This window comes from Ixodes scapularis, unplaced genomic scaffold (assembly GCF_016920785.2).
Source record: "Ixodes scapularis isolate PalLabHiFi unplaced genomic scaffold, ASM1692078v2 PGA_scaffold0__279_contigs__length_252992795, whole genome shotgun sequence".
Classification (NCBI taxonomy): Eukaryota; Metazoa; Arthropoda; class Arachnida; order Ixodida; family Ixodidae; genus Ixodes; species Ixodes scapularis.
The window spans coordinates 182,847,315-182,872,740 of NW_024609835.1; the positions used below are offsets into that span (position 1 = coordinate 182,847,315).

The 25,426-nt window shown below is 43.7% G+C and overlaps 1 protein-coding gene across 1 annotated transcript in view; it reads right to left on the minus strand.

Annotated features, from left to right (window-relative positions):
- LOC8033488 overlaps positions 1 to 25,426 on the minus strand; it is a 133,713-nt gene that overhangs the window by 19,919 nt on the left and 88,368 nt on the right. Inside the window, exons 2-3 of the mRNA XM_042290675.1 lie at positions 15,003 to 15,321; positions 8,191 to 8,417 (exon numbers count right to left, since the gene is read on the minus strand). Of these exons, the coding sequence (XP_042146609.1) occupies positions 8,191 to 8,417; positions 15,003 to 15,321 (546 nt within the window). The remainder of the gene's footprint in view (positions 1 to 8,190; positions 8,418 to 15,002; positions 15,322 to 25,426) is intronic.

Here is a 25,426-nt window from a genome sequence, read left to right on the forward strand (position 1 = left end):
AGTGACCTCACACTTATAAAAAGCTTAACATCATCGGCAAACAAAAGAATTTTTGCATCTGTAATACGGGAAGCGAGATCATTTATGAACAAAAGAAATAAAACTGGTCCCAGGATGGATCCCTGGGGTACACCAGAACTTGAAATAAACTCGTCAGAGTAGCTATCAGAAATGCGAACAGAGTTTCGATGCCCAATGAGATACGTGGAAGACCACGCGCAAAGATGCGGGCTGAAACCATGCAAGGCAAGCTTCTGTAGCAGTAAATTATGACATACACAATCGAACGCTTTCGACATGTCAAAATAAATTGCATCTACCTGTCCCCACTAAATTTAGCGGGGAATTTTTTCCGCTAAATTTAGTGGGGAAATTTACCCATAATGCAAAGCGGTGACCCTCGTGACATCGCACGTGACGTCACGTGTGACGTCATCATGGGATACGCCCCATAATGCACAGCGCGGTTACGCCGACGGTGATGGCGACGCCAACGCCGCTCAAGCCGGAAACGGGCGCGTAAGAGAAGTGCTCTAAAAGAAACAGAGAAGCTGGTAAACTAACTCTATGATAAGCCTGAGACCACGTTTATACTGTAGTCAATCACAATTATTAGTAATTTTAAATATGCACCTAGTCACGTAATACAAATAAGCGTTAAGCACGCGAAAAAAAGAAAAAAGACCGAAGACCTATTATTTAAGTGAACCTCCCGAAAAAAACAAAACATTTCGGCTGTGTACTGGCGTGAAAAACACGGGTCCGTGCATAGTAAAACAGACGTAAATAAATATACATCGATACATCTATGCAGAACTACGCACGTGCAGAGATATGAGTACATAAATATAGAAATAAGTAGAAAAGCAATGCATGCAATGGGAAAAGAAGAAAAGCGGGAAGATATGTAAATTAATACCCCTTGCAGACCGGCAAGATCAGTGTCATTTTCAGACGGTGCATCCACGCCGACTAAATACTACGTTCACTGCGCCGTGCAACACGGCGAAGAATAATGCCCTTGGGTAAGGATAAAAACGGTGATACAAAAAAAAAAAAAAAATAGTAGGCACGACTAGTGGTAAAGTATATGCGCGAGTCTCAAGGGCATGTATTTTTGTCTGATCACTCAAAGCACTTCACGAGACACTGTCGCTTTATTACACGAGTTTTATGCTTCGATTTGACGTCTGTGCATTATAAAGCCCCACACTTCTTCATAGTATTCAAGATTCGAAACGTAGACCTATGGCAGTCGCTCGTCGCAGCTGTACGGAACGCTGTGAACAGAATAACATCTCTGTATTTCCGTATTTTTCGATTGTGTTGACATGAAACAAATATGCATCTTACAATACTTATCATAATAAAACGGGGACATTGTTTTAGGAAGATCTTTTGTTTGATACGACGTCTGTCTTTGCAGTTTTTGTTTTGAACGCTACTTTAAGGTTACATAATCGGTCTGACTAATTGAGTGAAATAAGTTCGCCAAATGGACTGGACAGCGATTGGGCTTGTCTGCGAATGTCATCACAAAGTTCACCGATGACATTAAGGGAGACTGTTGTCCGTAGAAGGGGACTATACATTTGCCCGTCTTACAAATGTATTAGGAAAGCAAGTTATAAAAAAGCAAAAAGAGGCACGTAATAGTATATACACAGGCTATGCTACGCAAATCGGACCAAGGTTTAAATAATTGGTGCATTCTAAGAAGACGAAACCAAACGAATAAGTTATTTAATTGTTAAGAGCAATTCAGGCTATTTTTGTGTCTTGCCCAATTTACTAATTAATTAAGATTAATTGACTAACTTTTGAAATCTGAAATTTAGTGCAATAGAGCAAACAAAGTTTTAGAGCCTCCATAGAAACATCCGATTCAGTGGTTTCTGTCAAGACACCTATATACAGTTCGTTTTTCCAGGCTTCAAACAAAGTGCCGGAATTAAGAAAAAAAACATATACCCCAAAAAACCGTGAATTTATCAACAGCGCCCAGTCAAGAGTGCTCTGAGCACGCAGGCCTAGTTTATTCAAGCCAGGCTGAGAACACTGCAATACAAGGTGCACATCCGCAAAGTCACACGTTGTTTTTATAATTCGCACATTTTTTCGAAGCCCATGAAAAATAAGGTGCGCAGGTTTCTTGACAGAAACCACTGAATGGGATGTTTCTGAAGACGCTCTACAACTTTGCCATTGGAACTTTTGCTGCAAATTGAATATTTCAAAAGTTCATTCATGAATCCTAATTCATTAGTTAATTGTGCAAAATACCAAAAAAAAACTGACTTGCTCTTAACAATGAAAAAACTTATTCGTTCGGTTTCGTCTACCTAAAATGCGACAAAATATTTTTAAAACTAAGCTCAAGTAACGTGGAATACCCTGTAGAGTAAAAATGCATGCAAGGCAAACTGTTTGCAAAGAGATGCGTACTTCGTTTTAACTCCAAACGCAAGCCTTGCCGAGAGTGCAACTTTACGGCTTTCGTCGTAACTCTTTGCGCGTGGTATGATTGGACAAACCGACCAAGGGTAGCGAATATGCCATGTTTTTGCACGTTTAGTCTGGGTTTGCGTGTTTGTATATCCATAGGCTCCTCTATACGAAGAAAGCCTGGCGCGTCACGAAAAGAGACGGCCGCCGAAGATGGGAAAGGAGGGGCGGGGAGTCGGGGGCAGAGGGGAGCTAGCGCCAGACAAGAGCAAGCGGCCAAACCAGAAACATTCTTTTTTTTTTTCCTATTTTCTTTGGCCGAGGCTACATCCACGCGCGGGGACGTAGCCAAGTCGGGAGGAGATAAGGCTCCACCACGCAAAAGGTCACGTGACTTATAATTTAAGGACATAATTTGTTTTTATTTACATATTATGCTTTCTTACAAGTAAATATAGGATCTAAAAATAAAGAGGTTACATTTTATTGTTTTTTTTAAGTTAATATATCACGTGACCTTTCAAATTCTTGGACAATTTATCAATGTTTCACTGTTTCCTAACACTGATAGGAAATATCATGCGTCATAAAAATAGTATCCGTAGATGTCTTTATATTTATGTTGTCCATGAGTCACACACACGTGTGGGCAGCGTGCGTGCCATCCGTGCGTGTGGGCGTGCAGCCTGCAGCCATGTGGTGTGGGCTTGGTTGGCTTGGCGCGGCTGCGACCTATGGGGCCTTCGCGCATGTGCACATCGCTGCTGAAGCGAGGCGGCGAGGCTTCGCCGTGTATGTGATTGGCTTAATTCGTTTAAGGCGTTGTAGTGTGAGCTTATGTGCATCGAAGGGGACAAGTGCGAGCACACGCTTCGTATGTTCTTGACTTGCGCGCACGCTCGCTATCTCACAAAGATTGTGCGAGAAGGGAAAGCATGCACTAGACTCAGTAATAACAAACCTATTGAGAGCATTCAATCGAGAAAACTGGGTGAAAGATTCCAGAAACAGCTTATTTCATGACAAATAAAACAGTAGCCGATGCACAGATGCCACTCGTCCACGAGATCACCGATGAACACGAAGCCCTTCTTGCGGCAGAACTCCTGCAGGAGCCAGTTCACTTCTCTGTGCCGATCATTGTACGCCTGGATCACTGCACTCTGCCTACGCTGACACTCCAACGAAAAGAACCTGTTCTCCCAACTCGGAACAAAAAGCGATCTGCGTTGTCGGATTGCGTTCCAAGATCTGAGCGGCCAGCCGACGGTACTTGTCAACGTACGCGCAGGCACAAACGCTGGTGTTGTTTTTGCCAAAATCGAGCAGGGCGTCAGACACTTTGAGAAGCAAAGCCTTGATCCTAATGTTACTAAACACCCGCACTTCGACAGCCACCCGGTTATTCGATGTGAAATACTGGGACAAGTATTTCACCATCGAATCCCCGGCAACCAAAACTGGAGGCATATCAGAAGCGCGACCGTCTGAATACAGAAAGTTTTCTTGACAAAGAAAATAAAACAAAACAAAACAAATAAAAACAACACTTCAGATAAACCTGCTTGGGGAAGACCAGGCAGGAGCAGCTGTCCGCGCACGGCAGGAACGCAAGGAGCAGTGGCCACCGAGCACAAGGCAAAACAATGGGAGACAAGACCCCGTAGGTTGATTGCTGCGTGGACGGAGAGAAGACGAAAAAAGAACTGCTTCCGTTCACGCAAAAAAGTGACGTGAGCGCCGGAAGTGACGTAGTGCGTGGATGGAGCCTTATCTCCTCCCGACATGGCTACATCCCCGCGCGTGGATGTAGACACTCCCATTTTCTTTTCGGTATTGTGGAGAGGAGAAACTCAACGTCACCCCTTTCCAGTTCCTCCCTGCGTCCGCATTTGCGCAGCGGTCCTTGAACGGCCGCGGCCGTCGGGTTCGTTTAGTCAAAACTGCATGGTTCTTCTGCGGCACGATACGACCACAAACCCTGCAAAGAAGCAGGCGAACTTGCACTCCGCGTAGGTCCTTTTTTCTTGGCCAGAGGGCGCGAGCGCGTCCGCAATACGCGGTCATGTAATGCCGGCGTAAACGGTCCCTTCAGCGCTCGCAAGACACGACCATATATGAACGGCGTTACAGCATCCGATCACGCACGAGTCACAGATCCTATAGACCATTTCTTCAAGGACTCCGCCATCTTGAATTGCCGTCACTTCCAGTATGGGCGAAAACATTGTTCTGCCATGATGGACCTTAACCCGAGACTGGGGTAGAAACAGAAACTTAAAAGTAGAAGGGACAGAGACAAGTGAAGAAGAGAACGTTCTCTTCTTCACTTGTCTCTGTCCCTTCTACTTTTAAGTTTCTGTTTCTACTCCAGTCTCGGGTTAAGGTCCATCATGGTAAATATCCACCAGCTTCGCCACGCCAGTAGAATACACTTAGGATATAAGCGTAACCGTCACACATTATCGTTTTGCCTCCCCCTTATTTTTTTTACTAGTTACAGGTTGAAACGTTTTAGTATTTTTTCGTCGCCCGTACTGGATATGCCTATTAGGTGGCTGGGGACGAGAGTACACAGAAAAGGTCCATACAAGCGCCTGTCAGGGTTTGCCTTCGCACGGAAACACAATGTTTGAAAAAGTGAAGCGAAATTGTAAATCAAGAGTGCAGCCCGGGACATCAGCATCCTATCAAAACAATAAAAATTTAGTTATTCTTTTTTTTTTTGTTGTTGTTTATTTGGATTTATTTTTAAGCGTTGAATGCCGCGTCACCGAAACGCGACCTAAAAATATTTTATTTTCCGCACCAGCAGGACTGCTCAAAACTTGAGAGCTATAAGTCTAACAAAAAACTGTATATGAAAAAAGAAGTGAGAGTGGAAGCGAACAGGTGCGAGTGTATCTTGATGTTATATACTATATAGCTATGCACATGACTCTGCACATGCGGCAATTTTCGCTTCCTGGTTGAGAGCAGCGATGTCTTCTTTTTTATGCCTAGTTTTGCCGTCATAGGAACTTTTTAAGACTCTACAGCGACACGGATAGAGGAGAGTTTTGATATGCAAAAAAGTTCCAAACGATAACTGTTTCGCCGAAATTAAACGGTGCACGAACAACCTTTCTTTACTGCTTCTTGTGTTAGTTGCGACAACGCTGCATGGCCTGTGGTGATTTTACCGTCCCGGCCGCCGATCTCTTGTGCTAGTCTGTTTTTGTGCCGACTGCACGAAAATAACAGCAAAGAAGTATGCCAAGAATGGATTTAATATTTGCTTAAGTTAAGTATGAGTATGAACCCACTCGCGGCGAGAAGTTTGGGGAATGCCGCCTGATGGAATTGTTTCACAACCCGGAGTGATGATACTCAACTTCTGCTGGTCCAAGCACGTGCAATGCCAAGCTTCTAAGTACTATGAAAAACCGCATGGGAAAAGCGCACGCATCACTCATAGTGAGGAAAACGAAAGCGCCCCTCGTGAGCTTCTTACCGCGAATAGGCAGATCATTTGTTTGCGAATGTGACACAGAAATTAACTTTAGGCGATATAAAATGCTTTTTAGTGACAGGGGGAAGCTACGTGCTCGTGTCGCGAAACACCAGTTCACGCGTACTTTGAAACAGACAGACAATGAATGAGTGATACATTGTAGAGTCGTCATCATTTCACAAAAGACACGAGTATACAAGAGCACCCTACGTGGCTCCATTCGCATTTATATCCACTGCCGTAGGATTTGCCACCTAAGTCGCGTCAGAAAAGCGCGATAAGACAGATTCGATGAAAAATTAAAACGGCCGAGAGCGGTAAAAAAAAAGAAGAAAAAAAAAGAGCAGTGCTTTATCAACTGCTAACGCATCGATGCAGTTAGCAGTTGCTCGGGCACCCTCTTCATTCCAAAAATCCCTTCTGCCTACCACTACTTTCACTTCAAAAACCGTAGTAAAAAAAAAAGAGAAAAAAAGTCTGGTTTCTTGCGGTACGTTAATAATTTCCCCTTTTATGTAGTGAATTAAGATATAGGTTTGTGCATCTTAGATTAACTTTGCGTTATTATTTTAAAATGTACAGGTTTCAAACGTCTAAAGCACCCTTTCTTTTTTCAACAACTGAATCTTGCACGCGCTACTTCGCGGAGCGCTTGAATATAGCGGAAAACTGACTCATCTTCATCTTTTTTTTCTGGATGTGACAACGATTATAGATAAGAAGGCGCAAGTGTTGTATTTTCGACATCATCTGTTCAAGGCGCAAAGCTGGGCATGGATTAGAACACGAGTGTTGCGTGAGCTTGCGGCCGAGACCCGTGTGTTTAGTCGGTTCATATATGAGTCTTAGCAGGATGCCGATTAAGCACTCGTTCCCAAACAGCTTTCCCCGCACTTTCCTCTTTGGTAACGTTGAAAACGTTCTGAGATGACCAAGCAACTTTCTTTGGCGGAACATCAGACGCAGCGCAAGCGTCGACAACCTCCACAGTGCACTCAACCTTTTGCAGCCCGGATGATACGCGCTTCAAAGGCAGAAAATGGGCGTCCAGCTTTAATGAGACGGCTCCGCCCTTTCTTGCATAAGAGCGCCGTCTCTCGCCAGATTGTAGTCCTCTTGGAGTGGGAACAATAGATCCTCTTCGAAAATCCCATCAAGCAATATTGGCGCTCGCCGTAGAAAAAATGCGGGAAAAATCGTCCCCAACCATGTAGAGGACACCAAAACAGGACATAAGAAAGGAAAATGAGTTTGACAATTCACTGGGAAGTTCTATACAGTATGAGGCGAGAGCGGGAGTTTTGAGAACGAGGACGTGTAGGGCTTAATTTCAGGAGACAGACACATTATGCTGCCCGCCGTAATGAGAGCGAGACACTAGAGCGCTTGGCATTGAAGTGCACGGGACTTCGCCCTGCCCTCCCTGAAGGGGTAACAGATTTGGCCGGGGCCCTGGGTTTCGCTGGGTACGATGGAAGGACGGAAAAAAATGAATTACAGTCTCAAAGAGGCGAATAGAAGATTGGTGGAAATTATCTAGGGAAAATGGGAACATTGAATGATGCACAACTAACTAGCACAGCTGCAGACAGGAGGGACAGAGGAAAACTGGGACTCCCTTCCGCGAGTCTCCGGCTCAAAGTTTTAACCCTCTCCCCCAGTGAGTCCGGTACTAGGGTGACGCCAATAGGCTCACAGTGAAAAAAACAAAACAGGAAATGATGTTTTTTTTTTGTTTCTTTTCCAATCCCTTAAGGGTAATCCTGGTGATATCCCACACTGCCTGGTGAGAGTTAGGTGGAGCAAATTGGCTTAGAACGGCGGGAGGAATCATATGTCTTTTTAGACTGAGGCTAGGTGGCGCAAGGTACCGCCCGTTACAAAAGGTATAGTCATTTCCATCCATCCATCCAGTCATCCATCCTTGGCTACGACGCGTGTGATTGGACCCGACTCCTCGCCGAAGGATGACGCAGCTCCCTTTTATACGTGATCAGACAATTGCAAACTCGGATATAGAATTGGCGCCGCAGGTACTAGATGAAGCGCCCCTTTGAAAGAGCAGTCTATTACATCGCCCCCATGGTGCCACAGTATCAGAACCTCAGGCAACATCGTTATTCGTTGCATGACAGATAAACCCATCTCTCGAATTTTTTTTTTTTTTCAATACTGAGGCGGTTGTTAGATTTTCGCAACGCAGCGCGGCTTGTATTACGAAACTTCATGGCTGGAGGCGCATAGGCGGATACCTTTCGGATGAGCCGCGACATGTCATCCGCTACTACGGGAGTGGTGGGCCGCATGGGGACGTGTCCGCCGGCATCAAGGCTGTAGGTTTCCGTCGTGACACGTAACCTGGACTCATGGGCGGCCTGCTGATGAAGCTGGCCGGCCAGGGGATCGTACTCGTTGAGGAAGTTGGGCTTGGTCACCTCTTCGGGCTTGCCGAGTTCTCTGGCCACCTCGCGGACGGAACCTTCGCAAAAGACACAGTATGGAATGAGGAAACACACTGAATTTGACTTGGAAGAAGCTTCTGATTGGGCTTCGCCAGAATGAAAAAACAAATTCATGATTTTTTCTAAAAATACCCAAATAAATATGATTTATTCGATTTATATCAGATTAATTGTATCTATGTCACCGTAGCTGACATTTCATGACTATTTATCACTAAATGTATTTGTAAACATACTAAATTGACTCATCAATCTCTCCAATCACTGTTAACATTGCAGCAAAAAGAATTAGTGCAATTTTAAGGTAAATCATTAATTAACACATTTTTATAGTAATCCCAGTCAGACAGGAAGAGAAACAGCTTGAATTTTCTAGTAAGCTAGACACACTTGTGTGCTTTTTTTTTTTGCATTCGGATTTGCTTGCGATAAGACATTACCTTTCTAGTCTTCGTTTCTTACTTGTTCTGATTTATGTAACTAACGAACGGAGACGAAGCTCAAAGCTCAAAGATCCGAGAAGAGTAGTGAATTTGACACGTGTTCAACTTGATATAAATATTTCTTGCTGGATGATTTTTTGACTTAAATACAAAACTAATGAATATAGAGAGCACCACAGGACACGTAAACGGTAAATAAAAACTACTTTTGGAATAAGTTTTACGGAAAAGATTTGCCTTAACGGGACACTACCCCTAGGGGGGTCAACTCTTGAACCCTTGTCTTAAAATAAATGAAATTTACAGGGTAGGGTGGTGGTCATGCTACAGGATGCATAAGAAAATTTCAGGTCTGTTGGTTAAATGAGAAGGAAATTAGAGTAGCTTATATTAGCAACATGCCTACATTGTTTAGTTAATCTATCGTCAAAAAACGATCACAACATTCAAGATTTTTATCTGCTAGATATGTATCAGAATGCCTAGATGGCTATGGAACGTTTTTTCTAAAAAGTCATTTATTTCTATAACTTTTCTCTTCTGCAAATGGTCAACTTTTTATCTTCTGTGTATTCGACAAAATGTTAACATTTTTTTTGTAAAAGAAATCCGTAAAGTGACAGAAAAACTCCATAGCCGCATTCCTTATTAAATTTCAGTCTGGAAAAGGGAAGAATGAGCTTCTTTTGTTTTGCCATTATCAAACGACAGATTGACTAAAATGGAATTTATACCAAAAAGTGGAATGGAGGAAAATGTGTTCAAAGTACTCCAAACTCTATCTTTTCTTTAGCTTTGGTAGACAAAAAAAATGTATAAGAAAATTAACTATGCAGTGTAAATTAATTAAACTTTTTGGAATACTCTCTAGATGTTGATGGTTGTAAATATGTCATTTTTCAAAATCAACTTTTTTTTGCAGAAATATTCTTTTCTGGGCAGTGTCTCTCCTTAAATCACCATAATGCAACTGTTCTAATTTAAACACACTTTAAATCATAATTTAAATCAACTTGATTTTTATTCTCCACTCTGGGCTTAGTGCGGCACTTGGCAGGATCAGTATTTCTGCGGGACAGCCATAGAAAAGTCACTAAGTGTCCGCCACTTTGGAAGATGGCGGCCTTTGAAACACGGGCCGTATTTAGTATAAATGTACAAAAATATGTAATTAATTGTCGCCAAGTAAAATTGTCGCTTAAAATGACGACTTGAAATTATTTCCCAGCCACAATATTTGTCAATTTTTATAGCGAAGCCACCCTTCCCCTCGTTATTAACGATGAATATTTCATCTGTAAACTTTATAATAATTAGATAAACTATATATATATAATTTCATTACTTTGAACAATTCTTCCGGGTCATATTTATCATCTTACGTGGTGTCTAAAATCGAAAAATGGGTATATAAATTTAATAAATCCATTCGGTATGACACATTAGAGAATTCACCCGAAGCAAACAAAATAATTTTCTATTGCGCATTGTTAAAGGAGGTTATCAATAAATTAAATTAAAAACTATTTTCACCATCTGTTATCGAACATTTTCAATATTTCCAGCCGGCTGTCTTAAAGCTTGTTTTATGAAGCAAATATGCAATTCAAAGTAGGGAACAAATATATTTCCGAGCGGATCATTCCCTCCAATACCTATTGCATTGTAGTTCCGCTTTGCATACGCAAAGAAGATATATGTTATTTTGGGTTCTTAACCTGCATGCTTATGTGTTTAAGTTGAGGGTTTGAGTTACAAGTCAGATTTAAGGTGCAAGAGTGAATATATGCACGGCAGTACCGTTTTGATCGGGCGATGGCTTGCACAACCTAGCCAAATATGTTCTTCAGTATCACACAAAGTGCCTATCAAGTAACTTTAATCAGAGTCGCTGTATATTCTTCAATTAATTTCGACCATAATTTCTACAATCATTTGTTTCATTGTTCTACACAAGACAGCATAGCGCCGTTTGGATGTAATTCGTGCGGCTAGATATGAGAGTGTTTTCACCTGCACGAACGGGGTCACACGGTATCTGGCCAACGAGGAGGCACAACCGTAGAGTTATTCTACTGTGCGCTAGAGGTTCAACTGGCGCTAGTATCTATGCGACTTTCGGTATGAAAATTGAGGCCGACTGTAAGCAGTCTACTTTTGCGGTGCTCCTCTGCATTCCTATGGAAAAACGCGTATGCATTTTGCCTCTGCGCCAGGAAATAACTTAGAGAAGTCTTGTTATTTCGGTCGTACCGAATGTTATGTACGCTATTAACAAAGTAAACGTGTAGTTGCCTATAGTTACAGCATTTTGTTTTACCACTGAACGATGTTAAACTTCGCCATAAGGAGCATTGAATGGACGACATATTTTTGGATGCTGTTTAGAGCGTATGTTCCGGACGAGCACACATTATAGGTTGTTAAGACCGGCAATCGTGTTAGTGTGGAATGCAGGTTGCAAAAAAACTGTGGAATCTCGCCATGAGCACGCGCTCAGCAGTCGCGCACACAGCCATGGCCGCCAGTGGAAACTCCCTATATTTCAGGCCCAAACCTCTGTTCCATGGCAGGTATGTAAATACGCGCGACGATTCTAAGCAAAACAACAGTGTAAATGAATGCAGACTGTGTTCAAGGTTCGCGAGCGTTCCGGTAGTGCTCATATATTGGTAATATGTTCGTCGTGTCGCTATATGAAAATGACCCCGTCGTGCATCTTTACGAGCGGCTAAAAAAACAAACAAACAAAAAAACTCGAAACATAAAGACTAAAGTAAGTGGGCTGTTAAAAGTTACACTTTGTATTATTTCCTATGTCGGGCAGCTTTTATCGGGCACTTGTTTTCTTGCTTCTCTCCCTTTTTAAACATCTCGAACACGCAGGCGATGTTTTCAATGCAGAACAAGCATCTCCGCACTTATTTATGAGGATAAAGATTAAACCAGTACTTATTTATTAATAATCAGATTATGTTACGTTGTTGCAAAGCATTTAATTAATTTTGGTCGTCTGCATGCACTAGGAGTTGCTGATTCAGTGTTACTGCGTCGTTCTTGCCATCTCTCGTGGTTTTTCACATGTTCTTCGTTCGTCTGACACGGACATCCCTCATGCTGGAAAGCGCCGACGCCGTGTTCGCGCTAACAGTGTCCGACAGAGCACATAGGTACATGTTCTAATCCGTTTTAACACCGTGTTTAATGCCATGAATTTTAAATAAAAGCGCCGTAACTGGCCAGTTACCTTGTCTGCGTGACAGAAATGTTCCAATCTATCTAGTACGCGTCAATTATTCGTGATATTTGCTCTTATAATCAAGCGCAGGGAAAAAATGCGCTCGCTTTTTCCCATAGAAATGCATTTCCTAAACTCAATTTCCGATGGTTGCTGTCTGCTTTAATTTGCTACAGCACACTAGCGCCAGTTAAACCTCTAGCGTACATTATTCGCAACTCCAACGCCCTATAGGTGGCGGGGCGGTAGTTCCAAGATGGCGGAAGAGGCGGAGATAGATTCTCCAGGATATCCCGTGCGCCTGCTCGCAGACTCTGTTCAGCGCGCTAAAAATGATTTATTTGTCTACAAATGCGAGGCGGTTAGGGAGAGATCATATAACAGGTGACGGAGATGCTGATGCACGTTAGGAAAATGAGCATGCTGTTATTTAAAAGTTGCAGAAACCTCAAAGTGCGAAGCTTTGTGGTAAGCGAGCGCCTTTCAGGCACCGGCGACGTTACTGTTTGTGGCGGAATATTTTCGAGGGTGACGAAGATATCATGTTTACGTTTTGCCTGACCATTAGCGCTCTAAAAAGAGAGCTGCGAGCGGTGACCGTCAAGCTTCGGAAGAGCAGCAATGCACAGTATTGGCGTCTTCACGTCACAGCCTGTCAAAACGCTGCTCACCGTCTCGGTTTTAGTGTATTGCAACACGTAATCAAACCGCTCTATGGTTATTGATAAAAAGTTTATTACCGCAGGCTACCCTGCGGTGTAGCATTAAAACCGCAAGCTCGCGCTGCGCCTTTGAAGCACAATTTTGCAGTGCGCGCCAGGAGCGTTGCCTCTCTCTAAAAAAAGAACAAAATGTTGTAGTTCTTACACCTCTTGTCACATATACGCCACTCCGAAACTTCAGTTCGCTGTGCAGCCCACTGATATCAAACTGACGGCCTCAACTTTTACGAGAGGCTTGATGACGACGCAATATAAGATATTAAATAGCTAAAGTATGCACCAAACAGTACCAAAACAAAAACCACTAAGGTTTTTCATTAGGGCCAAAAAAAACACTATTACTTATTTTTTTTTTACAGCCATTTACACTTACCTAAGCTATTTTAATATTTTGCGCAACTCGGCTATCAAGCCGCTCGTGAAAGTTGGTAGCGCCGGTTGAACGTCAGTGCGCTGTGCGTCCAACTGAAGTTTAGGGGTGTCGTACGCTGTGAAAAAAACTGCTTATTAACATAAGCGGCGTGATTAGGGATTTTATTTATTGCTCTATCAAAAAAATATATTTTAATATATCGTGCATTTGCAACATAGCGGTCCCTCTGGCCAAAACTGCGCGTTCTAAGCTCTCGTCACAAACGGCTGGCTAACACAGACGCGCTTAAAATGCTTCGAGCATCTTATTTCTTTTTTTATTATGGCATCTTATTTTATTTATTTTTATTTGTTTTGTAATTACCTGAAAGAAAGTACGGGTATTCGGTCTTTTTTAAAGTGATTGGAAAAAATTGTCATGTTCCCTGTCACGGCCTTAAAACGCGAACCCATTTCCGATTTGTATTGCTCGACATACCGTTGCCCGACGAGTTTTCTCCTACTTATGGCAAAGAATAAGCTTTCCGCAGACCGTTCTATAAAGTTCTTCATTATTAGCGGGAGCGTTTTCCGTCACGTTGAGCACAGCTTGAGCTGGCGGACATGCACAAGACCAGAAATCCGCAGCGTATGCGATACACGAAAAGTCCCTAATGAAATTAGACATCCCGGTCCCTCGTGCAAGGCTGTTGCAAGGCGGCGCACGATAATTCCTATTTTAACGCGCTCACTTTTTTTGTTAAAACGGCGTCAGGCATCAAGGCCGACAGCCCCTGCCACCGTTTCCGTGCCGCCGCCGCCGCTGCCGTCCCCGCTCCTCTGGTTCTTCGTTCGTCCGCGGAAGAGCGAGTGCCGCGCTGGAGTTGCGAATAATAGCGAGTTTTTAGGGAGTTTTCGTAGATCGCTTTCGCCGTCCCGCAAAGCTCTCCGCAACACGCTACGCTACCCGGAACTCTACAGTCAAGGCCATCGGCTTGCAGACGCATTAGGGAGTTTTCGTAGACCGCGTTTCCCCCTCCGCTAAGCCGTCCGCAACGAAGCAGCCGCTACTGCGCCGGCGCGCCGACGGCCTTGACTGTACAGTTCCGGCTAGCGTAGCTGGTTGCGGAGAGCGTTGCGGGACAGCGGAAACGATCTACGAAAACTCCCTATTAGCGGCTTCTTCGTTGCGGAGGGCTTAGCGGAGTGGGAAACGCGGTCTACGAAAACTCCCTTTTTTTAAGCCCCTCCGCTAGCCGGAACTCTACAGCCAAGGCCATTGGCGCGCAGGCGCAGTGGCGGTTTCCTCGTAGCGGAGGGCTCGCGGAGGGAGGAACACGGTCTACTAAAACTCCCTAATAAGTATATAGGGCTCAACCGCCGATCGTCTGTATAGACGTTTTCCACAAGGGCGCCGCCATCTTGAATTGTCGTCACTTCCAGTATGGGCGAAAACATTGTTTTGCCGTCGAAACGCCAATAGAAGACGTTTAGGATATAAGCCTAACCGTCACACATTCTCGTTTTGGCTCCTCTCTATTTTTTTGCGAGTTACAGGTTGAAACGTTTTATTATTTTGTCGTCGCCCATACCGGAAGTGACCGCAATTCAAGACGCGGCGCCCCCGTGGAAAATGTATATACACGCATCTCCAAGCTTGGCTCTACGTCTCCGCCGGCAATGCGCCTCGCCACATGGCGAGGCCCGTACGCGCACAAGCAAGCAATTTGCAAAGAAGGTGTCCACCATTAAATTACAAACGCTCTCCATGGTTCGAAATGGTCCCTCTCTGAAATCTAGACTCTCAAGATGTCTCTGGATGCAGAAAGCTTGCGAGTCTGAACGAACCCTGGGTGGTTGTTCGTGTCTTCATCCTCGAAGCCGACGGTGACGGCGGAGGGCTAATCTGTCCCGTGGTTGGTACCGTCTGCTGTTGAGACCTCCGCTGCGGCGATGGCACCGTCGAAGGCGACCCAAAGTTGGTCGTGCTCCGCTCCAGGTCCCCTGAAAGGGTGGCCAGCCTCTGGACGTACATCTGGAGCCAGCGTCGTTCCCGGATATCCTTAGCCCTGTGCAGCATCTGCAAAGCCTCGTTGAGCAGCGACGAAGTTTTCTCCGTGAAGAGGCGAGGGTAACCGCCCCAGCGAGCTGCCGGCATGCCCGTCATCTGCGTGAAAAAAGAAATAGCCTGGCTTAGTTGATTCGTCAAAGGTAATGAATGTGCGATAGCACTAATACGCAGTTCCTACCATACTACGCAGCTACCGTTCTTACTCAGGAGAGGGGGAGAGAGGGGAGTGATAGCGCACCCATTATTCCCCCTCCCCCTTTTCCCCTCCGTGCGGCACAACGCCATTACCTGCCCGAGCTATGATGTCAAACTAACAACTGCGCTTCGTTAATGACACTCTCTCCCGTGGTCTTTTTAGTGAGACCAACACCAACGTTGGCGAGCGATTTCTGTCCAGGTTTTTCATATAAAGCTGTGACTTAAAAAATACAGGTAATGAGTACGAGCTCTCTACAGTAACACAAATATTCGTCTTGATGCAAGGGTCATAATTTATTTTTGTTGCTTGCAGTGATTGAACAAGTTACCAACTTTCCAGGAAACTATAGTGCGCGGTTAACAGAAAACATCTAAATAGTTAAAAGACATGTGATGTTTATACGAAGCGAGCAGGCAGCGCCGTGATAAAAGGTAAACAACACAGAGGGCGGAGAAAGAACGAATCATCTTGGACAAGTTTTTGCGATGATATACAGCGCTATAAGACCTGCTTGTCATAAGCCTGAGGTTCCAGTCTCGGAATTATGTTACCGTTATTATTGACTTTCAGTAAGGAGCTAACTGAAAGAATTCTTCGTTGCGCTATAATAAAATCATTTGAGTTGGGTGATATCTCACTTTAGATATGTGTGATTTACGAATAAATTTATGAGGTCCAACGATTATTGGACTTGCGATGTGCTTGGTATACTTGCGCAACAGCACCGCCAGTGCACTGTTAGAAGCAACGCCACGTATTCGCCTCGGCAGATGTTGGAAACACTGCTAGTATGGATTTGTTGAACGTCGTCTGCTCTCAGCGCCCGTTGAAACATGAATCCTCGCGACGATGAAGGCTTGTTTTCGGGTAAACTGCGCTATTTCCGTTGTGACTGGTTGTTTCTTCGAACAGATTGTATGGTTCCACGAGAGTAGAAATACGCGAAGGCAAGGAATGAGAAGCCGGATGATTATATACTGTGATTGTTGTTGTGATGTGGTTATTTGTTTCAGTTTCAGTGCCATTGCATACTATTATGGAGTACATCGCCTACGGAAAGCGGTGCCTTGCCAAAGGCGAACAACTTGTGAATGCCGGGCACATTATTGAGTGCAGCGTTGCGGCCCCAACGACCACGTCGACGAGAGTACACGTGCGGAGTTACGTACTACAGTCGTCGGCTCACGGCAAGGATCCCCGCACTGTGGATCTGAAACTCACGAACGGTGCCACGATTGAGGAACTTTCGTGCACTCGACCTGCTGAATAACTATTCTCAGTAACTGCAACGGCCGGATACGTCTTTGAGATAATCGCACGATTGGTCCTCCCGATCGTTTTAAACGCTGCACACGTTTTTTTATTTTGCGATCCCGATTATTCAAAAATTAGGTATAGAAATCTATTCGGGTCCGCTAACTCTCGCTAATTCTAAAGACTTGAATTCTGGACTTAAAAAAAAGAGGTACTCACGTGCCTTTATTTTTCGCTATTTTTGTAATTATCGACAATATGGGGCTCGCAAAGGGTTTTTCAGTAGGTGGTGCACTCACCTAAGAAAAAGAATGGCTCGATCTTTGTACGTGGAACCCATGTTCTTTAGGTAGCTGTTAAACTTAGATGTATTCATGCCGTCTTCGTGTAGCGTGATTTGCCATTGAACATTCGTTTTTCAAGCGAAGTGGCACAAAACCTTCGTCACGCGGAGGGTAAGCAAAATTCATGGAGTATAAGCAAGTAATTGATTAAGCTGGATAGCCCCTGTTTCTTCGTCGGTAGATTGACCAGTTGCCATCAGCCCTATTTACCGCTTACTTCCGACGAAACTTAAAAATTGATCAGGTGCGTCAGACGCGCACGCAGGCACTGAGCAAGTCACTTCCGGTGCAGTCCATGCCTCCTTAAGGAGGCTCGTAGGAGTGATAATTGTACAATGTTTCAAAAGTCGGATTGTCACGCAGTAATAAGTTCATGACACTCGCATCTTCTCCAAAGACACCGCAGCGGGGGAGCCCACACTAAGGACGATCACACTGCTTAGCAGTAAGCAAGCACCAACGCGCACACTTTACGCGTACTATATACTTTGGGCCACTCGTGACACTTACGTGAACAGTTTTATTTTCCCACTTAACTTGGTTGTCATGCATCGTTGGTTTAAATTCTTCGGCGGTGAAATGTTTAGGGCAAATCATCGCGTGAATGTGATCTCAACTTCGAGAGCCACTCTTTCCTCAGGGCGCCGGCCGCTGGATATCGGTGAAAACTGACCCTCACCTCGGTGCAATAGGTATTGCACTGAAGCAATGAACGCTATGGGACTATTTTGTGTTGAAATTGCTTGCACAATGATACTGTACGAGGCAATAAGCGCGGTAGTCTGCAGGCTTTTGACCGCAACCGCGGATCCTCCTATCCCCACATTGATGATGATGATAGCGCGACAGTAGCGCCACCTTTAGTTTGATCTCGAGGCGAATGCTTGTCCGGAATCTCTACGCACTGCGGTAAGCACAGAAAACTGCTGACAAAGTGCAATCGGTAAACAGCGCCAGAGCAAGGGAGTATAGAACAAATTATGGAAGCCTGCATTAAAACGTAAAAGCAGGGAGTCGAACAGCTCATTTTTCCGGTTCGGCTCGGGCTCAGTAACATTGAGTTTTGTTGCGGTTCGGTTCTGGTACAGTGATGTGTTTGAAAGAACGGTTCAGTTACAGGTCCCATCAAGCGCAAGTCAATTTAAACCTGATACTAAAAAAAACCCCAAAAACTCTGTCATTAAAAAGAAGAAAACGTGACTTAGTGTCATCTGCATTAAGAAAAGAAAATAGGTCATAAAAAGCCGTGTTGAGGAAACAAAAACAGCAAAACAAATACATATATAATATCGTTTTCTGATTTTAAATTCTTAACGCGAACACCGTTCTATGAAAATTACATGGTATACAGGCGATTGGACACCAGTAACAAAGTACAGTACTCACATGCAAAGTCAACCAGCCAGCAGGCACAGTGACACCGTGACGGTATCACGCATCGTACTCGCAAACTACCCACAAAAAGCAAATTCGTCGAAAAGTATTAAGACAGCGGGAGTTCAGTCTGCCAGAGTATGGTGACATTGTCGCCCATTGCAGATGAGAAATTTATCCAGTGCAGTAGACTGCTAGTGTGGAGTCTTTAACTTGTATCACGCAGTACTGATTCACACCGCACGCCGGTACGATGTTCATCCATATCGAAACGGTAAACTGCCCACACCGCACCCCAAAGGACGTGCTCGAACGACTAAGTTGAAGAGGAGAAAGACAGGGATGGCCCATCAAAAAACAATTAAAAAAAAAAAAAAAACGACAAAAATACAACGGGCGCTTTGCTGTTTCCAGGAGGAGACTCTGGTCGACTGGCGGGGTCCCGGCAACCGGTGTCGCAGTCGCGCTCGTCGAGGCTTCGCATCTTCGCGCCTACAGATTTCGTCACCCCGGAACAAACGCGCCGACAGCCGCCAACTTTTTGTTTTTATTTTCACGTTTATGTTTGCTTTTTTCTTCCCTCATTAATATTGCTTCGGAGCAAGAAAAGAAGTCGCACACAAACACACAGATACACGGGCCCACACATACACACACACACACACACACACACACACACACACGCACACACATAATACTTCTTTAGCTTCTAGGCCACCGTGCCCTCGGCATTGTATTATTTGATTGAGTCAATTGACTTCGCGCAGCCATCCGCGAGAATGCGCGGCTCAGATTGTATTACACCGGACCGGTTCTAATGAATCGGTAGCCGCCACATGAGATTACGGTTCCGTTTCGGTTCGGGTTCATTATCAAATGTTTGATTTCGGTTACAGTCTTGTTCCGATTCAGTTCAAAATAACGGTTTTGCTCTGGTTTTCGGTTCGGTTCGACGGCCTGGGTAACTGCTACATGCTAACCGCGCATGACAAAACAGCCGCTTTGTCGCGTCTCGTGGCGCCAGGAAAGACACCTTGTCCGTCTACAACTATTCAGTTTTGGTTGCTTCACTGACGGCGCGCCATTTTCAGCCTCGACGGAGCATACATCAGTGAGACAATCAAGCCATCAGACACATCAAGTGCAATGATGCTGTTTCAGGAGCCACTTGCCATGCCCTAAAGAATTGCGCAATTAGCCCATAGGCCCTGAATGAAAATCAACAGAGCTTGCATAAGAATCGAAACCATTCCATTCTTACTTCCTTCCGAGCAAAAGGCATTGAATTCCATTCCCATCCCATTCCCCCACCGCTGCCGCCATTCCATTCCCACTGCACTCCGGGGTCGCGGAAGTGCGGAATAATTCCGGAATCATTTCAATTCAGGAGTGGAAACTCTGCAACACTGGTGAGTATCTACAGGGTGAAACAAGGAGACGCCAGGCTCTTTAAATCGACCGCAAAATTCGGTTTCTTAACCTATCGCGCTACGACTTTGTGCAGCGTTGCCCACAGATGGTGCATTTTTTTTTTTTGTGTAAAATTTGCAAAGAGCGAGCTTACCTGAGGAAAAAGTGAAAAAAGGAAAAGACTTAGCTCCTATGGAAACGCAGCGACGCCACCAGTCTGCAAACAACACGGCGCCGTTTCGCGCGGGAGACAAGAGATGGCGGAACAAACGCCGCCAAGAAACGAGCATACGGCGCCGAGAGCATTCCCTTTTTAGCAGACGATCAGACGATGCTGACTCTATGACGATCATTCAGATGACAGCCGTTTAAATAGAAACTAGTGCGCCCCTTTTATGTCCAAAAAGTTGCGAATTCTCCACTTGTTCACGCCGTGTGTTAAGAATTTAGCCAGAGCAGTACGATTGCTATCCGGGGTCTTTAACATACATCACTCTGTCAGGATAACATAACCTCACACCAATACGATTCTCATCCAGGTTGAAATGAACATGAGCGGGAATCTACCCAGGTTACCTGAGTTCTGTAGCGCGTGCTTTCACTATACATGCTGCGAGCTGTGGTGCGCTAGGAGACTTATTTACCGGCTTTCCCCTTCTCGCTATTACAGCATTGTACACCGGAGACAAGTTCAAGCTAGAAGTCGAAGTATTGATTAGACATTCCTGAACAGGCTGGTTTTGTACGAATATTTCACATTCACCGATTTGCTCAGGCCTCCCAAGCCACAAGGTAGGGCATGAGGCGAACGCGACAGAACAGCACACGACAAAACAGCACGCGACAAAACAGCACGGTCCAAACAGCACGCGTCAAAACAGCAAAGCGTCAAAACAGCACGGCGACAAAACAGCACGCGTATAAATAGCACACGACAAAACAGCACAGCGTCCAAACGGCACAGCGACAGAAGAGCACATACCAAAACAGCACGGCGTCAAAACAGCACGCATGCAGCAACTTCGAGCGCGCTCTTCACCTCTCTCTGCGCGAATAATTTCGAACCTCCTTGACCATTTCATTTATTGTCGCTAGGTTATAAAAAAAATATTGCCATGTTTTAGTGCTTACCAAACTCCGCAACCCTAACTGCTATATAGCATCTAATTTGGCCCTCATGAAAGTGGTGACAAGCGGTTCTCTTCGACAAGAAAGAGCGCACTGAAAGTCAATTATCGTGCGGCGATTTTACGGATTACTCTATATAAGGCAGTATTTGCTTTGCCTTTTCAGGACAAAAATTATATATTTTGGTTTTGAAAAAGCGGCGACCAGTTGGCCTCTTCCACAAGTCGCCCTTCGACGAATTGATCTTTTCAACAAATTGGCCATCGACGAGTTGGCTTTCGACGAAAGCCAACTCGTCGAATGCCTGCTTCCCGCATCTTTAGTATCTACATCACCATTTGATTCTTTTAGAAGTGCATTAACCAGCCATTTTTGTCAGCGGGCACCCTGACTGCTGTGTCTCCTGTTAATTTTTTTTCTAATTTCTGTATTATGGTTTGTCACTTGTCCCTCCCCTCTGTAATGCCCTCGGGCCTTGAGGGTCCTGAAATAAATAAATAAATAAATTGGTCTAGACCCTTCATTTCTTTTCAGTGCCTAATTTGGCACATGCATTTTTTAACTCCATACGCTATACGTGGGGTTCATCGTTTTCGGCTTAAACCGAAAAAAACCGGTCAACGTACGCCGAATTCTTTTTTGCAAATTTGTTTTTTACTGAAAAAGGCTAATTTTTTTTAGGGCGTTTTGAGGGGGGGGGGGGGGGGGGTGACTCATTACTGACCGTATGATCACCTCCTTTCGCAGTTCGCATCTTGTCTTGGAGATCAGTTCAACTTTCAAAAAAGAGCTGCAGGGGCGCAGGTGTCTTCAGGACGAAAGCTGGGTTTTGTTAAAATAAGAGAGTTTAATCATGAACTGAACAACGAAGCTCGTGGGCTCCGTAAATGCCGAACATGTTTTAACAGCTCTAGCTTCTGTCTACTAAAGGAGGGCATAAATACGATTGTTTTATTGTCGTTTCTGTGGTCGGCGCGAACTTATCACCCCTCGCAGTCGTAAAAATAAAAAAAAACACACAAAAAAAAAAAACGCTCGTAGTACAATGCTTGCGAATTTCTGGATTTTGATAATTTCCTCTCCGAGCGAAGTGGTATAGTGAAGATCATGTTCGTCCTGTGTACAAATACGAGCACGCGACGATAATGGCAGATCACAATAGGGCCCCAGTGCGTCGTGCAGAACAGGTCCCGTCGGCTGCCACAGATTGCAACAAATAAGAAAACCAACACATAATTTAAACGCTTTTAAAAACTATTGCATTTTCGTCAGTATACTGGTTTTCGTCAATAAACTGAAAAGAACTGAGAAGTTTATGAGTCTACAAATACACATCGAAATAAACCGAAAACTTCTGTTTGGAATTGAAAAAAGTAAGCCGAATTTCAAAATAATAAAAACCGAAAAGGCCAGACTCTAGCTATATTTTCAATGCCCTGTTTTGACGCTGTACTGTTTCGTCGCGGTACTGTTTTGACGCTGTTCTCTTCTGTCACTGTGCCTTTTTGACGCTCTGCTGTTTTGTCGCTGTGCTATTTTGACGCCTTGCTGTTTTGTCGCGTGCTATTTTGACGCGAGCTGTTTTGTCGCCGTGCTGTTTTGACGCTGTGCTGTTTTGACGCCTTGCTGTTTTGTCGCGTGCTATTTTGAACGCGTGCTGTTTTGTCGCCGTGCTGTTTTGACGCTGTGCTGTTTTGACGCGTGCTGTTTTGACCGTGCTGTTTTGTCGCGTGCCGTTTTGTCGTGTGCTGTTCAGTCATGGTGCCGGGCAGGAGCACTTTCGGACATCAACATCTTTTACTTTAAGAGAAAGTTGTTTGCCGGACTAGTGATTGCAAAGGAATGTTTTTATAGTAGGATACCCTGTGCCTTAAAATAGTAAACACGTAAATATCTAGATTATTCCAGTTTTTTATTTGAAAAGCGAGCTTTCTTCTTTTTCAAGAGGCTAATTTAATTTTCACTATCCTTCTTTTCGTGAAAATAAATTCGCATTGATCGGACGATTTCTTTTTTGTTAGTCTCGAAGTTATTTTATTATTTATACAGGCGACTAATATTAAGAGTTTTAATATACGAAATGCAAATAGCGCGGGAAAGAAAACTGAGGAACGTGCCAGCAGCGAAGTTGGCTTCATGATTAAAGATTGTACTTTCTAGATGGGTCGATTCGCCATGAATAGAAACGACGCCACCTGGATCCAATGTCTGACCTTCTTGGAGGGCAACTTTGTTTGCAGTTACGCTTTTCTGCTTTGCAAAGAGTCGTTATCGAAAGCGAGAGCCCCACTTTTTTTTTTAGCTTGCAAGTTCTTTTACACGGAAGGCCTATACAGAAGTAGGTTCTTCATGTAGTTAGATTTACTCTAATATGCTAGAAGATGGCCGTCCGCACTGAACTATTGAAGGGAAAAGAGACAGTTAACATATTTCAGTCGTGAAATGTGATTTCGAGCCGAGAGGAACGTTATAAAGAAGCACTGTACGCAAAACTCATCAGACTTTGGAATTTAATTTATACTTGAGACGCAGCCGTTTAACATTTATATGAAACGTATACTTTTAAATAAAGCAGAGTTTTAACGGAATAAAAACAAGGAAATCTCGGTCTGTGCATTCTTTTTAAAATCTATGGCTTTCACTTGCTTTTCGCGCTGAATTCAATGAACCACGAATAAAAGCGCTAACTTTACAAGTTCCATTAAAATAATGTTATAAACGTAATTATAAACAACAACAATGCCACCATTTCGTCAGATCATCTCACTGAATTGTGTAGTGCTAGGCATAAATGGTGTCGTTACATCAACTGTTATCCAAAGTATTATTTAAAAAAAGATGCTAACTCTGGCATAATGTTTAAAAGCCAGCCTGGAAAGTACCTTTTGTTATCAGTTTAAATTAAAAGAAAACATTACACTTCGCTATACAGAACGCATCTCAACTTTCCAGATGCTTGTTTCCAATTTTAGAATAAAAGAATGTTTGAATTTCTTTTTCTGCTTCTGCTTCACAAACGTTCACAGCTAAACATAGGCACTAACGTTTTCGCACAGACTAAATAATTTCTTTTGCATTGATCGCCAATCTTTCACGGTCAAATAATAAGTTCTTTCGTTCAGCTGTTGCTTCCGAGGTTCTCCAAGGATCTGTTTTGGGCTGTTTTTTTCTAAAGTTTATTTTAACGAGCTTTAGACAAATGTTGTTTCTTTTATGGTGAGAGCGTGGGCAGATGCGTTCACCCGAAAAAGATAATTAAAAACACGTTACGAGCTTTCACAGCTAATTTAGCGTATCAAGTGACAACTGTTGGGGCATAAGATTCCTGACGTACCTCGTTTATAAGCTCCGTTTTACCTTACGATGGACCGCAGAGGATGATACGAGTGTTGCAAGTCAGTCCAATACCGCATCAGTGTAAGTGATCTATGAGAGGGGCGCAGTGAAGCATTGTCACTTGATACGCTAAATCGGCTACGACAGCTTCTAACGTGCGCTACAATTCATCGTAATTAGAAGCGGAGTATAGCAATGTCTTGATAATAAATCGAAATATTTTGTCAAAAAGCTACCCTCATTAAGCTATTACCCTGATCAATCAAACACAACACCCCAAGGAACGAATACGCCGCAAACTTAAGATTTTAAAAGCAATATCTGCCACATCACTAAAAAATTTTTTTTTTGTGCAATGCTCTGTGGCGTTTAGAAGGTAATGTGTGTGACCAATTACTGCCACTGTGGATGCGGTGCTCGAGTACAACTAGAGTCGTTGAGACAAAATGCGGCGGTAATTGTTTGTCACATAGACATGGCAAAACGGATATTATTCTACTTTAAACAATATAAGGCAACATATTTTTGCCGAATTTGAATTATTCGTTTCCAAGGGTTCATTGAGGGAAATTTAGAAAAAGTCGAGGATTATTATTATTTTTTTTTTTTGCCGCCGAAACAATTTCGCAATTTTGACTTTTTTGATCTTTCGAAAAATTCCGGGCGCAATGCAAAAAACTACTTACAATAGGTGAGCGCAATTTTTTTTTATTAAAAAGGAAACAAAACAATAAATACTTTGCACAAAAAGTTGCAGCCTAAAAACTTCATTCCAGGATCTGTTAAACATCGTCGAAAAATCCCTAAGTGAAAGAGTGACGCAAGAGTACAAGTTCGTTATTTTGTGTTACTTGAAATATAAAGATAAATAAACGAAACCTAACTTCATCGGATAGACCAGTTGGCGTGCTTATACACAAAAAATACATTGTAAAGGTTCTATGTTTTATTCATGCGGCAGTAAAAATTGCGCCTACGCGCAATTTGAAAAAAAAAAAAGTAGTTGTACCCCCTCTTAGACACGATTTCTTAACGAAAACAAGGAAGTGTTCTGCGAAAGTTAGGTCTCTTCCGCTGTATGGACCCATGTTCTGCTACCTCATAAAAATTAAAACAAAAGGCATGACACCCTATGACCGCTCTTATCTGAACACAC